Source organism: Seriola dumerili, unplaced genomic scaffold, assembly GCF_002260705.1.
Source record: "Seriola dumerili isolate Sdu_G_001 unplaced genomic scaffold, Sdu_1.0 BDQW01000432.1, whole genome shotgun sequence".
NCBI classification, from domain to species: Eukaryota; Metazoa; Chordata; class Actinopteri; order Carangiformes; family Carangidae; genus Seriola; species Seriola dumerili.
Genome location: NW_019174687.1, coordinates 6,344,302 through 6,360,964, shown reverse-complemented (window position 1 = coordinate 6,360,964; position 16,663 = coordinate 6,344,302). Strand labels below are relative to the sequence as shown.

At 37.5% G+C, this 16,663-nt stretch overlaps 2 protein-coding genes across 2 annotated transcripts; both read right to left on the bottom strand.

The window, feature by feature from the left end:
- Nucleotides 1-1,130: 1,130 nt before the first annotated feature.
- On the bottom strand, nt 1,131-6,959 carry LOC111233855 (sodium- and chloride-dependent betaine transporter-like). Its single transcript, XM_022761756.1, has 14 exons — nt 6,803-6,959; nt 6,519-6,653; nt 6,202-6,339; nt 5,512-5,614; nt 4,821-4,953; nt 4,571-4,705; nt 3,982-4,085; nt 3,697-3,821; nt 3,469-3,581; nt 3,239-3,376; nt 3,050-3,152; nt 2,590-2,690; nt 1,356-1,523; nt 1,131-1,238 (listed from the first exon to the last, which is right to left on the bottom strand). Exons 1-14 carry the CDS (start codon nt 6,957-6,959, stop codon nt 1,131-1,133), a joined length of 1,761 nt encoding a protein of 586 aa, XP_022617477.1.
- Nucleotides 6,960-8,918: 1,959 nt separating this feature from the next.
- On the bottom strand, nt 8,919-13,997 carry LOC111233854 (sodium- and chloride-dependent GABA transporter 3-like). The gene is given in 14 exon segments (XM_022761755.1): nt 8,919-9,029; nt 9,290-9,457; nt 9,848-9,948; nt 10,295-10,397; nt 10,504-10,641; nt 10,731-10,843; nt 10,968-11,092; nt 11,672-11,775; nt 12,385-12,519; nt 12,618-12,750; nt 13,066-13,147; nt 13,233-13,370; nt 13,556-13,690; nt 13,841-13,997. Coding segments are annotated over 14 exon segments (1,743 nt in total).
- Between the last annotated feature and the right edge of the window lie 2,666 nt (nt 13,998-16,663).

The following is a 16,663-nucleotide window of genomic DNA, read 5'->3' as shown; positions in this document are numbered from 1 at the left end:
ATTTCAGGCATTTCAAATTTTCCATACAAAGGAGTCCAAACCATGAAAACCATCCAGGGAACAAAAAGTATGAGGACACAATACACACTTTAGTTTATTTGTTGAATGTCTCTTTTTGAAACTGAATTTTAAAATACAATGGATTATTTGATTCTCATTGTAACATTTTCTTTTCAAAATACATAAAGTGATTTCACAGGCAGGGAAACAAACAGAAACCCATGTACTGTAAGCACACTTTAGTCACAGCTGTAAGAACTACGACACCCAGCAGCCACTGGCTTGATGCAGACTCAGTAGCAGCCTGACGACTGTCTATCAGGATGCAGCCGTGTGTGTTGACAGATTTACTTATTTCTTTTCTGTTGTTTCGTCTCCACTTTTGTATTTTCACATCAGACACACCAAGGAGAAACATCCTGGACGAGACGGTGCTTAACGGTGAGTTTATAACTTTTTACAACATATAACAACAACCTCAGCTAACCGAGTTAACTTGAGTTCGCTTTATGAATTACAACTAAGATTGATGTCCAAATAAAAATGATCTTCTTTTGAAATTCACTCATCACTGAAAAGTTCCATACAAACTGTTAATGCACATACGTCTGTAAATACCATTTCATGTAAACTATCTGAAGACAGTAAATTGCTCTTTTAGGTCTTGAAAATTTCAGGGACTCTGATATTAAAAGATTTACACACACACTATTGTCAGAACAACTGACTCATATATATATATATGGAAGTTTATTTTTAATATGTGCATATACAATGAAACTAGAGAGATATGGGAAACTAATGCATAGTCAAACATGGGATATAATGATGAAGTGACATGATATCAAAATTCTCACAATTATGTTGGCTTGCTTCGTCAAGACATTCAAATAGTAATGATTAAAATCCAATTGTGGGAGAGCAAGACAGTCGTCAGTGACTGAACCACTAAGAGCATGTGGAGGAAGTAAATTCTGACAAAAGAAAGTACACTAATATTTGATAACTGAGATAACTTTGAAGGTTTAGGGATGCTGCTACATAGAAGTGAGAAGTAACCAGCATGTGAACTTACTTTATAACTGACCTAATGATTGAACTGCGTAGTTAATGTGACTTTTCAGTTAATATTAAGCTGTCACTGCAGACGTCCTCAGTTCCACTGTCGTCCCCTCCTCTTCCATTTCTCTTCTCTTCCAGGCTGGATCTTCAGCAGGACGACAAAGGACGTACAAACGCTGCAACACAGAGACGAACAAGATGAGTGAGTAAGTTTAACCACTGTAACTATAATGACACTCAGACAGGACATTTTGACCCACAGAGTTGCAGAAAACTCTGATTAAAGCCCTGACCTGTCTGAAGGTTCCTGGTGTCAAACACATCTGTCCAGCTGCCCACAGTGGCACCATGAGAACAGAGGAGAGAGTCATGGTCCATCCCAGTGTGTACGCCCAGTCAGGGTAAACGTAGTTATTAATCTTGAGGTGTGTGTAACCAACCAGGTACAAGATGAAGGAAATCTGTGAAGGTTTGAGGAATTATGGTTTAAGGTTAAAGAAAAACAGAATCAAGAGTTTAACTTTGAAATGTGTAATTGGTAATTTGCAAATATCTGCCAACATAATGACATCCCTGCTTCCTCTGCACTGCTGTGCCTATGCTGAGCCAAACCCATATGGAAGCATGGAAGCTCTCTCTTAGGTTTCTGTCTTACACCCAGCACGAAGAGCAACACAAGTGTATTTGCTAGCTTCAAACCAACGCAGTTGTCATTTTTCTGTCCAGCGCCCATGTTGTTTAAATAGCAAACACACTTGCGCCTATCTGAGGAAATTGATTGATCAACCAAAACCTGGTCTTAAATCAGTGGCACAGAATTTCACTTTCATTTTAAGGGTGCACTCTCAAGAGAGTAATATGTGCCAACATACAGGGGCGCACAGAGCATATACACTCTGCCAGTTACGCACAAGCAGAATGAGCTGTCATGAATGTCTCATTCATCACCTAAATTTGTCCACCAAAATTTCACAACGAACTGAAGCTTTATTCACATCTTCTGATCATATCACATAAAGTATTTCTAACATTGTGATTTGTGCTTCACTATAGAGCTGTGCGCAGCACACTGATTCTCTCAACCCCTCTTTGCCCCTAAGTGTACACAGAGCTGCTGTGTGCATGTGCCAGGACTGGGCTCACTGGTCAGTCACAATATGTGATCACCTGACCACAAATAGAATCTGACAGTGGGACACACTGCGCCGTTGTAATAGCAATATGCCAAGGTGCAAGCGCGCTCTGCTTTTAAAGGGAATGGGAGATGGCACTGTGATTGGTTTGTTGGATGTTACGCCCAAAACACTCCCATGAATAATTAAGAGATTAACCCTTTTAGAACCAGGCAACTGGAGCAGCGACTGTTTTTTCCATCATTAAAGAAGTAAAAGTGACATGGACAGGCCCAAAATGCATTGCGCCACATGCTTCAGACTATGTGCTTTGGATCATTATAATAGAGCCCTTAGTCTTTCAATTAGAGAAATACAGCTATACTTTGTTTTTGTTTAAACTTATTCGACTCACCAGTGACAGCAGAGGAATGATGTATTTCCAGCACAGTTTGAAGAAAACAGATGGTCTCTGTCCCGTCATGTCCTCAATGTTTTTAATAACACGGTCAGCACCTAAGAAGTTCATAGACTGTACCTTAGACCAATTTTAAAGTCATATCAAGTTTCTTTTATTCATATTGCAGAGTACTGCTGCTAAACTAAAACTGTGATTGAAGTGGCAAGATATACAATCTGGTCATGGTTACATTCAGGTAATGCAATCAGTCTGACCCAACCTTTAAAATCAAATCATGGACAAAAACATTCAAAAACACCATTTTATTCATCCTATATATCCTGTATAAATTAAAGAAAGCATAACCCCATAACTAATTATTCATAAACAAAAACATATGCATAAATTCATGCTGTACAAATAGTCAGAGCATATCATGAAAATGAGATTGACTGTGAATTAATTTTTAACTTACCAAAAATCCAGGCCAGAGCCAGACACTCAGATAAAGCCATACAATAATGACAAGCTCTGGTACAACCATAATAATCATAGAGCTGGAATATGTAGATCCCTCCCTGCAGCAGGAAGAGAGAAGATTTGAACGTGAGAAATGGTTTTAGAAACATTCAGAATATTCTTGGATGTGGGAATATTTGTTCACCTCAGTAACCAAGGTCAGATGTATGAGGAAGAAGAGCAAACAGATGAAGAGAGCAAAGATTTCAGACCGTCCTGCTGCACGCAACAGCTTCGGAAACAAGTCGCTTATTGAGGTGATAAAACACTCGACTGTCACAAACTGGAGACAAAATAAAACAAGCAAATTATTACTTTTTTGTGGCAACAAAGCAGCAGTTATTATTTATCACGCAATACATCCAAACATCTTACATGAGTGTCAACGCTGAGGAAAAAGAGCATCAGGAAAAAGCAGACGCTCCAGAACTGTGGAACAGGCATCATAGCTGTAGCCTGAGGGTAGACAACGAAGACCAAACCTGGACCTATGAATTAGATGTTGACAAGAAAGACACATTTAGAGAGTATTTATTTACTCTTCCTGTATTTGGACCTAAAACCAGATTTAAGTTGCTTGCCATTTTAAACCTTTTTATTTACCGGACTCGGCTACATTGTCAACGGTAACACCCTGTTTCTGTGCCATGAATCCAAGCACAGAGAAGACGACAAATCCAGCAACAAAGCTGGTCCCACTGTTCAGTAAACAGATCCAAAAGCAGTCTCTAAAGGTCACAGAAACACAAACCACCTTTGCATTAGTATAATGTTGGGTGATTATGCATTTATTTTGTAGTTTTAGTGCATTTTAAACTGCATTTGTTTTATTTTTGTTTGTCATTTAAAACATTTTAAAAGTAATTCTGTTTTGCATTTTATACTCACTTGTAACAGTTGTTGTTGTGCCGATTGTAGCTGCCCAGAACAGTTAGAATACCTGAGGAAATGCTGTAGGAGAAGCATATTTGAGATCCTGCCTCTACCCAGACCTGTCATGTGACAAAAAAGTATTTTAGGGGCGCCCCAGTGGCTCACCTGCAGCGTTCAAGGAACTACAGTTTATCTAATGTTTTAAGTTGTATCCCCCCCAAAAAAGCAAACCCATTGCATTTATCAGTTAAAAGGAGTTCGATTTGTGCTGAGGGGTTGGTCAGCTCATCAACTGGCAAATAAAATGTGTGCATTATTAATGTTTTTGTTAATGATGTCTGAGAAGAAAGATTTTCTAGCATTTTCCAATTCCAGATTATAGGAGTAAAGACTCTCTTGATAGATGTCATCACAGTGAATGTGCAGTTTAGTTTTTTGGGACTCTTTATTATGGATTTTTTACAGATGCAGCGTTTCACCGTGGTCCTTGAAGGTTGTTGTGTGACCAGTGGATTACCAACCATGCAGTCTGGATGGTCCATCTCCAGTGTAACATGAAATGACTCGATATACTGTACATGGTAATTGTATCATAATAAAATACCTCAAGGTTAGCCAGACGGGTCATGTCTGGATAGAGGTAAAAGTAGATTCCTTCCCATGCTCCAGGTAGAGTCAGTCCCCTGATGAGCAGTATGAGGAGCATCACGTAGGGGAAAGTGGCAGTGAAATATGCTACCTTTTTAAAAAAAAAAAAAAGATATAAATTCCCTTATCTTTTTTGAAACTAGAATGAATGGTTTCTGAAATGCATATATATGTGTAACACTTTATATAAAATATTTCCTCAGGACCTTTCCAGAAGATCTGACACCTTTCCAGATACTGAAGTAACAGAACACCCAACAGGCCAGAAGACACAGAGCCAGCTCCCATCTCACACTGCCCAGCTCCTCAATGCCTCCAGACATGGCCAGCACACGTCGTCTGAGTAGAGGACAAGTTTAAGAGGTACTTTAAAATAATGTGACGGTTTACTACACTACACTAGGGGTTACCAGGCAAAAGGAAACGGTCACGTCCAGTACACTGTAGGGTAAGCTCCTTAGGTGTTTTATATTTTATGGTAATTATTGTTCCCAGCTGTTATTGACTCCTGATCAGTGAATGAAAAGGAGTTAGGTCATCAACACAGTCAACACATCATTAATTTTCCACTGATTTACATGGATTTCTTTGAAATATAATGAGCAGGCAAGTAGATATACGACTTTGATTATTATTTTTAAAAAGTTTGTATCTGGTTGTGGGCTGTTGGGAGAAGTTATACATTTCTAAACTAAAAATGGGTTGTTGCGACAGAAGATGTCTGTTGCTACTGTTGGCACAGACACAACTATTTTCATAGGCTAAGCAGTTCCCCTCTTCAAATTGTATAATTACTGTTTATTTAAGGTTGATATAATATTTACTATCTTAAATGGGTCACCATTATACAGTAATATTTAATCAATGAAAAGTAATTAAAACTGAATTTGGACTCACTCCCAGAACTCAGTGGCAGCAGAGGTGGTGTTGGTCAACATGGTCTGGTTTGTTGTCATGTTTGGTGCAGAAGAATCCAAAACCTGAAGACCTATACAGTTAACTGATTAAAGGGGAAACGAAACAAAAACAAATAATGAAATGAAAAGAAAAGAAAAAACAAATAATGCTGGAAGTCAGGTAAGATAGTATAAAGAGCTACAAAGCCCATTTAAAGAGCATTGGTTATAGGACTTTTACCTGAAGAAATTACAGCTAGAAGTTTTAGTGACAAACATAAATGTGAGCTGGTATTGGTAACAGCTTTGTGAAAACTCAAGTTAAGCAAGTAAAATATGTCTCTGTAATATTTGCCTTTATTGTGCGATTGGATTTGGAATTTTACTATATATTATATTTCATAATTTATATTTACTATATTCAGTAAATGCTCAAAAGTATGCTATCCCTAAAATTACTGTTTTTCCAAGTAACGTTACTTCTATATTATTATTTATTTCCAGTTAATCTCTCCTTGCTGAACTTGCAGATGTAGACAGAACAACAGGGTAATACGTGTAATTTAGAATTACTGTTTCACCGCATTACATGATCGTGTTTAATCTAACCGTGGCCACTGTAATGCTCTGTTTATATAACCTGTTTGTGTGCTTTAGAAATTGAAGGTAAAGTCCATAGTGTCACATTTACCTGTATTCCAGGTGTTTTCACAGTTGGCCCAGGGGAGCTGAGATGTGAATGAAAACACCAGGTAGAAGAGAGCCCAGACTTGGACTATAATGAAGCTGAAGTCATAAAGTTTCATCACGGCTTGACCATATCCTATTCCTAAAACACAGAAAATAATAGTTATGTTTTTTCGGGTAATAAAGATTGAAGTCTTTAGATATTTATTTGAGCAACTTTTTCACAGCTATTTGAGTTTTTGACTAGAAGTGTTTAATTTCTGATGTTGATGTTATAGGAACATGTACAAAGTTTTTTCTCTTCTGCTGACTGCATCTCACCTTGTGCCAGTGGACACAGTTTCCTCCAGCAGGTGATGAATCCTTCCTGGGTGTACTGACCACTTGAAGTCTCCAGCAGGAACAGAGGAATCCCACACACCACAGCTAACAGACCGTATGGCACCAGAAAAGCACCTGTGGTAAATACAGGGACATATGTTGTCATGGAAATGACAAATTGATACAGCGATATCCTTTAATTGCCCGATCTCACTATTAATTTTCCAATACATTATATGACAAATAATGCAGCTCTACTAAAATACAAGGTTAGTATGATTCACCTCCACCGTTCTTGTAGCAGAGGTAAGGAAATCTCCACACATTACCCAAACCGACTACGTTTCCTGCAACAACCAGAATATATTCAGTTTTATTTGTCCACTGTCCTCTGTCTCCATCCCTCCTCTGATTTTCCGTTTTTCTTCTTTCTCTGTTCATCTCAAGATCAAGAACTAGATTCCTGTGTGTGTTTCTGTGTGATTTGGTTATTCCAAAGTACCAAAAACTGAACTTTGTTGCTTTTATAATGTATTTTTATTTATTCTGTCTACACCCTGCCCTTGGTACATAGATTACAACAAGGCTGATGATTGGTTTTTGTTTTGCCAAACCCAGAGGAGCAATCACAACCTGATTACAATAACCCTGTTTAACTCCTGGTCCCTCAGAAATTCAAACTTATTTCAATTTTATGTTTGTGGGATTTTAGGGCAAATCCAGTTGCTCATTTTGAAATGGGAAATAACAGTACAGGGCTTTCTTATCATCTTTCACTTATTGTTTTGGATTCATTGCATATATACTCTGTGCTGCTCTCATGATAACCCCATTGTACGCTACCTGCACAGAGCTGAACAGCAGGCGGACAAAGTGGCTGGTAGTGGTTGTATAAAAGCAAAAGTAGTACTAAAAGTATTATTTTTCATATATTTCAAATATGACAGCTGCCCTGATTTAGTTTTTTGAAGGAAATGACAATCCAGTTTAATTAATCAAAGATATTTCAAACTCAGTAATTCTTCCTCTAAAGAATAAAGAGAACAAAGTTTTCACAAGAAAACTTCTGCAAATATAACTAGACAAAATAAAAAATACTTCATAATAGGATTTGTCTGACAGAAACGATGGAGGATGGTGTTATTTATTTATTTGTATTGAGGAATAACAAACACTGCTACAGACTTTATATGATGATCTTTATATTTTTCAGTGTTGCCCAGTAAAACACATGACAGAGAAGGGATTTCAGTTTGAGAACAAATTACAGTAGAAAATCTACACCCACATTCTCACAGATATATTTACTTTTTAAAATTTAAATTATGTTGTACATCATTTGCACACACATGGAAACTCACTGTAAATTGCTATGTGTCTAACCTAATATGTGGAAAATGACACTGTACTTGTTATGCTTAACTAAGCTTTCACCATCACAAAGCAATGTAACTAACCCAAACTTTGTCGCAGCCCAACATGTTAACTTTTATTCAAAACTTTTAAGTGTAAGACCCAAACAATGTGCAAATCAGAAGGGTTGCTTTACCACAATCATACATGAACTAAGCATGCAGCCAGTGGTTATTTTAATTATCAATTCAACATGTTTGATTAACATATTGGATTTGCAACTAACAAAATATCAAAAAATAATAATAATAAAAAAATACTGAGAAACACCCATCACCAGGTCCCAAAGCCCAAGTTGACATCTTAAAACGACTTCAGCTGTCATCAACAAAAAGTTGTTTGATTTAAAAACGTTTTAAAAAGTAAAAGCTGTTAAATTAAAAGTGAATAAAACTGCATTTCCTCGAGTGGCCACTTGAGGATGGCTCCAAAAGCTAGTCAACTGTTACAAAAAAAATTAATTTCCACCATAATGACTGGCAGGGGGTAAATAAATTTCAGGCTTAAGGTTATTCATAAGGAAGGGCGTGCCAGTTTGAATGACAGGTGATGTCACAGTTGGTCTAACAGCTGGTCACATCACCTACTTCCAGTTAGTGACCTCCCAGCCATGTTAGAGTTGTTGGTGCCTATTGGAGTATTTTTCATGTAAATATTGGACTAATAATATGCTTTGCTATGTAGTTAATTGACTAACAGTCTGTGCTCCTGTTTTTTGAGGTGAGTGATATTCGAGTATTATTTTGCTTATGCGTTAGCTCTAATTAGCACGTGCTCCACATGCCCCAACTCTGCCAAGATGGCAACGGCTTGGGTCCCACTCTGAGCTGAGCTTTAAAACCACTCTTCAGTAACATGAGTTATGTCACCAAGGCTACGTCCATCTTTAATGAGACTTCATGATTGAGACCTATTGAAGTCTCCTCTAGAAGCTTATATACAGAATGATAGCTGAAGTTTTTATTAAAGTTGACTTCTCAGGTCACACTAAGCTTTCATGGCAGATGTCCTCAGTTCCACACTTGTCCCCTCCTCTCCCAGTTTTCTCCTCTGCCAAGCTGGATCTCCAGCAGGACGACAGAGGACGGACAAACGCTGGAAAGTAGGACAAAAATGAGATAAGTCAGTTTCCATACTAACTGTGCAACTTACAGGAGACATTTTGAGTCCTTAAGCATGCTGTACCTTCACTTAAATGCAGCAAGTAGGCTAAACATTCTTATCTCCTTATTTTTATTTTTCAGTTTGAATTTCTATTTACCAACTTTTAAGTTTTTTTTGTCGCAAAAATGTTCTCAAATTCCTCCGCAGACTTATCTTCTGGTTTATGACTCGTGAAAACTCATTGAGGACTGACCTCTGAAGGTTCCTGGTGTCAAACACATCTGTCCAGCTGCCCACAGTGGCACCATGAGAACAGAGGAGAGAGTCATGGTCCATCCCAGTGCATAAGCCCAGTCAGGGTAAGTGTACCAGTTGTGAACCCTGAGGTGTTTGTAATCAACCAGATACAAGATGAAGGAAATCTGTGAGGATGTGGAGACAGTTTTTTACATAGATAAATACCATTATTATGTTATTTCATAAAGATTTTTAGGAGGCTATAATAAACAAATCAAGTCAATCTTAGTTTCTTTTTTTATCAGTCATACCTAACCATTAGTAGTTAGGTCGATTATAAATATTATCAGCTAAGCTAGATAAGACTGAATAGATATACAGGGTTCAGAGACCATTCACACAACTTGTTATTTCTAAATTTTGTTTTATTGTAGGATTAATTTCACACAACTCCTGGAAGATTAATATGTAAAACCTGCATGCAAAAATCCATTGGTACCAAATTCACCCATACTGGGAGATGAATCTCACTCAAATTTAGTATACCTAATGGAATTATGTAAAATCTGACTCACCAATGACAGCAGAGGAATGATGTATTTCCAGCAAAGTTTAAAGAAAACAGACGGTCTCTGTCCTGTCATGTCCTTAATGATGTTAAAAAAGCGATCAGCACCTGATGGATGTTCAGATTGTACATTTAGTCTAGTTTCACATTACATGAAAATATTTTGATTATAATGCAAAATACTAAGACAAGAGTTTCATCCAGACAACTGGATGACCTGTTAAGATGAACATTTGCTGATCATTCCTAACAAACCTACTGGATCCTTTTTTCTAATTTATTTTATTATTTTATTTTATTATTTTTTTAGCTACAGACAGGGTATGGAAGTCAGAAAGTATTTAGAGATGATATAACAAACTTGATGATGTTGTTTTTATAGGATTTGTTGACAATAACAAAAATATAGAATAAAGCCAGTTATATACATTTTTAAAAAATAAATGATTTTTACCAAATATCCAGCCCACAGCCATGCACTGAGATATAGCCATGAAATTCTGACAGACTCTGGTCGAGCCATAGAAATCAATAAGTTGGAATACGTATATACCTCCCTAAAGCAGGAAGAGACAAGATCTAAATAATACACATAATGTAGAAGACGGTGTATTTATTTTAATACAATAATATACATTTCTTTGTAAAATATTTTTGTTTTACTTCAGTAACCAGGGTCAGTTGTATGAGGAAGCTGAATAAACAGATGAGGAGAACGAAGATCTCATGCCTCACTGGTGCACGAAGCATCTTTGGAAACAAGTCGGTCACCGTGGTAATAAAACTCTCCACGATCACAAACTGCACGAGATATTATGAGTAAATTTGAGTTCTTCATTCCTGAAATGTGCCTGCTATTAATCACTAGGTAATTCAACAAATGATCTTACATGTGTGTCAACAGTCAGCAGAATGAGCATCAGGAAGAAGCAGACAGTCCAGAACTGTGGTAAAGGCATCATAGCTGTTGCCTGAGGATAAGCAATGAAGGCCAAACCTGGACCTGTGATTTGGAGAAAAAGATTGATACATTTCTTCATTTTGAGACCTGGAAACATCACATTCAACTGTGGTTCAATTGCTGTCAAGATCTTAACCATTGCAGACAAATTAATGTTGATATTTACCTGATTCAACCACAGTGTCGACAGTAACACCCTGTTTCTGAGCCATGAATCCAAGCACTGAGAAGACGACAAATCCAGCAACAAAACTGGTCCCACTGTTCAGTAAACAGAGCCAAAAGCAGTCTCTAGATGTCAAGGTAAGATGAAATACCCTTGTTAAAAATGGGAAATTCCTATGGCTATAGAGCAATGTAAAAGTAAATAGGTATTGGTGTAAAGTGTAGTATTTACAGAAATATTGTATTCATTCAAACATTTCACAGTGTTGACTGTAGTCTGTTATTTGATTTTTGACAAACTACCTCTTTACTGTTTTATTTATTGCTTTATTGACATGTGTCTATAACAACAAAAATGTCTTGTATAACCAAACTAGTAGGACATCAGAGTTGTTGTGATATCTGATTTACTGTTTACTTTCTTTCTTTTTATTAAGATCCCCCTTATCCCCTGTATTGTAACAGTGGCTATTCTTCCAATAATACTTCAGTGACAACAGATACATCAAGACACATCCATATCATTCATACTCACATTAAGACTCACAATACACAACACCCAACACCAACTCAAAACCCATCTAATACATACGATAGGTCTGTAATTTCCTTAATATCTGAGAAAAGAAAACTCTTCTCAGTTCAATCCTCTAAGTCACAAACAAAATAAAATAAAAGTGGAATGAAGGTCACAGTCATGCTTACTTGTAACAGTTGTTGTTATAGTCCTTGTAGCTGCCCAGAAAATTCAGCGTCCCTGCTGTCAGGCTATAGGAGAAGAATATTTGAGATCCTGCCTCTATCCACACCTGTAATGTACGAAAGAGAAGAAAAAGTCTACAATATATGACACCACAATGCAAGGATTGCATTGTAAAGACCCCACAATAGAAGATGAAGGAAGTCACTACACCAAACCCAAGACATACAGCCTCAGTATGTTGTCAGTGTCAAACCCCTGCATTTGGGCTGCATTTGACAAATTTTTTATCTTTTCAAAACAGACAGCTCAACAATCACTCCTCCTTGATATGGCATTTGGACAGGTGTGCAGAGGTTTTTACAATGGATCTCTCACAACATGAAAGCCTTTAAGTGTGTCCAGAAGTGTGTGCCCTTATCCCCCATTTGTACCATTCATCATGTCAAGGCAACACACAAAAGACACAGGGCTCTTGCAGAGATCATGGAGGCAGTGTGATGTAGCGTGAAAGAGGCAGTGACTGCAGGCTTTCTGCCTCTAGCATGTCCAGTCAGAACAACTATAAATACTTTTTCCTTTAGACATGTTTGGAAGACACATCGTACAGGTATGACCTAGTTTGGTTGAAACCCTGAAGAAATGACTTTAAAGGAGTATGATTTGAATTATTTTTCTCTTTAGTGATTCTTAAGTTAGGATAAAATGAACTGATCACCTTAACGTTAGCCAAACGGTTCAAATCTGGATACAGGTAATAGTAAATCCCTTGCCAAGCTCCAGGTAGAGTCAGGCCCCTGATGAGGAGGACCATGAGCATCACATAGGGGAACGTGGCAGTGAAATATGCCACCTGAAAACAAAAGGAAATTGCTGAAGAAAAAATTGTCATGGGATATTGATGATTCTATGCACCACAAGTAGATAAAGAATTCAGATATTTCCACTGACCTTTCCAGAGGATGTGACACCTTTCCAGATACTGAAGTAACAGAACACCCAACAGGCCAGAAGACACAAGGCCAGCTCCCATCTCACACTGCCCAGCTCCTCAATGCCTCCAGACATGGCCAGCACACGTCGTCTCAAGAGAAATATAAGAGGTACACATGATATGACACAACCACTCAGGTCTACTTAGTGATAATTTGGCATGACATTGAATCACAACAGCCAGTGGCAGTTTTGCAAATGTTAAAGGATATTTGCAACATAATTTGAGTCTATGCAAATTCTTTGAAAGTTTTTTTAATTTCAAAGTGCTTGAAGAAACAGAACAAGTGAAAAAGATTCTTTCCTAACATAGTATAAAAACATAGAATGAAAAATCAAAATTGAAATTGAAACAATAGTATATATTTTATTATGGTTCATCAGACAAAAGGGAAATTACACTTACTCCCAGAACTCAATGGCAGCAGAGGTGATGTGATTTGCTGTCACATGAGATGAATTGAAAGTCTGAAGACCGACACAGTGAGCTGAGTTTGGGGAACAAAGAAAGATTCCATTGAGGTTAACTGGAGACTCTGTTGGGACCCTGGCGGCTTAACTTCAACGTCTCACCTGTGTTCCAGGTGTTCTCACAGCTGGCCCAGGGGATCTGGGATCTGAACGAGAACACCAGGTAGAAGAGAGCCCAGGCTTCAATTAAAATGTAGATGAAGAAACATAGTGAAATCACCAGTTGTCTAAATCAAATTCCTACAGTGAAATAAAAACCACATTTTTTTTAAAATGGCACCTGCTGAGCAATAAAACATTAGCAAAACTCATTTCTGGAAAATATTAATTTCCTATCTTTGCGTAAAAGCCTTTTGCTTAAAGTGTGATTTGTGGCTCTTTCCCCATTTTGGCTGCACATTGTAGTTCAACTCAAATCATCCCACCTTGTGCCAGTGGACACATTTTCCTCCAAGACGTGATGAATCCTTCCTGGGTGCACTGACCAACTGAGCTCTCCAGCAGGAACAGAGGGATCCCACACACCACAGCTAACAGACCGTATGGCACCAGAAAAGCACCTGTAGTAAACACAGAGACATGAGTTGTCATGGAAATGACAAATTAATTCAGTGATATCTTTTAATTGCCAATCCTCAATATTCATTTTATCCAGTCCACTATACAAAAAATAATGCAGCTCTACTAAATACAAGGTTAGTATGATTCACCTCCACCGTTCTTGTAGCAGAGGTAAGGAAATCTCCACACATTACCCAAACCGACTACGTTTCCTGCAACAACCAGAATATATTCAGTTTTATTTGTCCACTGTCCTCTGTCTCCATCCCTCCTCTGATTTTCCGTTTTTCTTCTTTCTCTGTTCATCTCAAGATCAAGAACTAGATTCCTTGTGTGTGTTCTGTCATTCCACTGTACTGAAAACTGATCTTTGCTGCTTTTATAATGTGTCATTTCTTAATTTGGCTTCACCTTTCTCTCAAGACAGCAATTGGATCATAGATTATACACAAAACCAGTAATTCAGGGCTGATGTTTTTTTTAACCAGAGGCCTGTACCACGAAGCAGGATTTGAGGTTAGCAAGGTAACCTCAGGTTTAACTCTGGGTTTTCTGTCCTACGATGGAGGTTCACTTCTCACTGGGGTAAATCACCATGGTAACTTAGGCTGAACTCTGAACCTGCTGACTTTAATACTTCATTTCTACTGTTTCTTTTCTATTCTAATTATGTGATCATATTGTTTACATATCACCTTGTTGAATAAATGTGTAAATAAATGTGTCAGTAATTAATAGACAGTTATGTTGTAAAATATGTTATTCTGAAATTAGTCGTCCTGCACCGAAAGTAAGAGTACTCATTATTACTCTTACTTTCAGTACATTGTGATGCTAATTAATACTTATGTACTTAATTTTGAATGCAGGACTTTTACTTCTAATAAAGTGTTTCTACACTGTGGTACTGCTACTTTCACATGAGTAAAAAAAATGTGAGTACTTTATCCACCACTGACCAACTGTATGAATTCTGCTTTATTCTTCAACTTCACCTCAAACCTCCCTGAGGGCCCCTGTTGATGAAGTGCCAATACTTTTACAGACTTTATATATCACATATTGAATGATGATTTTTTTTCCCCCTCTACCCATTGTGGAAATAATATGAATGACATGGAAATTAAATGGTTATTTCCTCATCTGTAAGCACTAATCAAACATTACAGACAATGTAGATGAATGTATTTGCATTATCCAAACAAAACCATGCCTGCAGCCTAATGCATTAACAATGAAAGTAAATCTACGTGCTACAAGATTATAATAACTAAGACAGCTGTCAAGTAATAGGCTTAGATGGATGCTGAGCCCTTTAGTACACAGTTAGGATGGGGTGGGGTGGGGGGTCTGAAAGAAACAGCTCACTACCATCAATTAACACCTCACGCTGTATTCTCATTCTAAAGCATCGAACTATGAAGAAGAGTAAGTATGAAACTAGCTCATACTCATATTACTGAATAACCTTTCTTTTATTCTTTCAGACCCATATGTGTGGAACAGTAGACAATGTGGTCTTTGGGGACTTGTTGCTCTCTGACAACCAGACTACCCTGTTAGCTCACACAGCAGCACCACGCCCTGTCGCTTCCTCGGTGAACACACAAGTGGGCCAGTAGAACTGGTATTTGGATTAGCTAAGCACTCCCCACATGAAAAATGATATCCCTTAGTGTTTCAGGGAGTGGCCAGAAAATGTGTTCAGCCACTAGTGGTTTACTGTGGCTTTTGCTCCATTATGACATCTGTTGAATGAAGTCAGACATTATGCATTTTTATTTAGGAGGAGGTCTCACAGCTGCAGCTCCTACAGCATACGGTCTTAAAGACAGCTGAGTCACAGGCTACAGTTATATCCTCTTTTGGGTGTAACAATAGCACTAATATTTTCCTTACATTTCCCTTAAAGCGACATAGATAAAACATGTCCCCCCATAAACTGTGTCAGCTTGCTTCACTGAAGCTTTATAATACTTATACTAAATGAAACATTCAAATCTAATTGATAGTTTTTCTATATTAAATGGAAAATTCCAGTCAACTTGTGCTTCGTTGCACACATTTTTTCCAGTAATTCAGCGCAGCGTATTTGGTATCCTTGAAAACCCTGGTATCTTGAGTAGGAATTATTTTTATGGGTTTTAAGCTTTTCCACACAACGTGATTTTGTAATGTTTGACATGCAAAAGTTTGCTGTGGGGTTATAGAGGTTATAAAGCATGACAAATAATTGCAGGCACGTTTTCTACATTTTCTCCCTAAATCTGTTGTTTTCCTTCCTAGAAGTGTAAGTCAACTAAATACTTTTATTCTAGTATTTTGCTGGAGTCCTTAAAAACAGCATATTTTCATCTTGTTGGACTTCTTATTTTGTGTATTGTAATGTTTACAAGCATGGAGTAGATGGAGTAGTCAGACACCTACAAAAGCTATAAAATGGGTTCAAAAGAGCAAAGGGCTTTTCAGAAACTTTTCAATAGACTTTTTCAGTTAATTATTTAATTCGTTTTAGTGTTCATATGACAAATTCCCATTTTAGATTACAAATTCCCCAAATTAAATGCCACACATCCTGGCTCCATTGGCCTTTCAAGAGTTAGAAAAACTTTCATTTTGTCAGTTGTTTGCATATTTTATTAAATGGGTAACACTTTATTATGAATTTTACATTGTAATATTCACTGAATTCTAGCCACTGAATGGGACACTTTTACCTAGTGTCCTCTGTGGGAAACATGGGGACCAACTTAATCTGCTTTTTATGAAATTCAAGGTATTTCAGGAAAAAGGAGTAATTGTACATAGTATTGATTTATTGTATTGATTGCTTTTTAACTTTTAAACATACTAATTGTTTGACACCAGGCTCCAAGTTCCTCCGCATGAGCAGGCCAGTGTCTGTGGTTTCATTGCCTCAGGTGTGTGCATGGTTGAAAGTAAAGCATTGCAAAGTACTTTGCCCTGTTCTC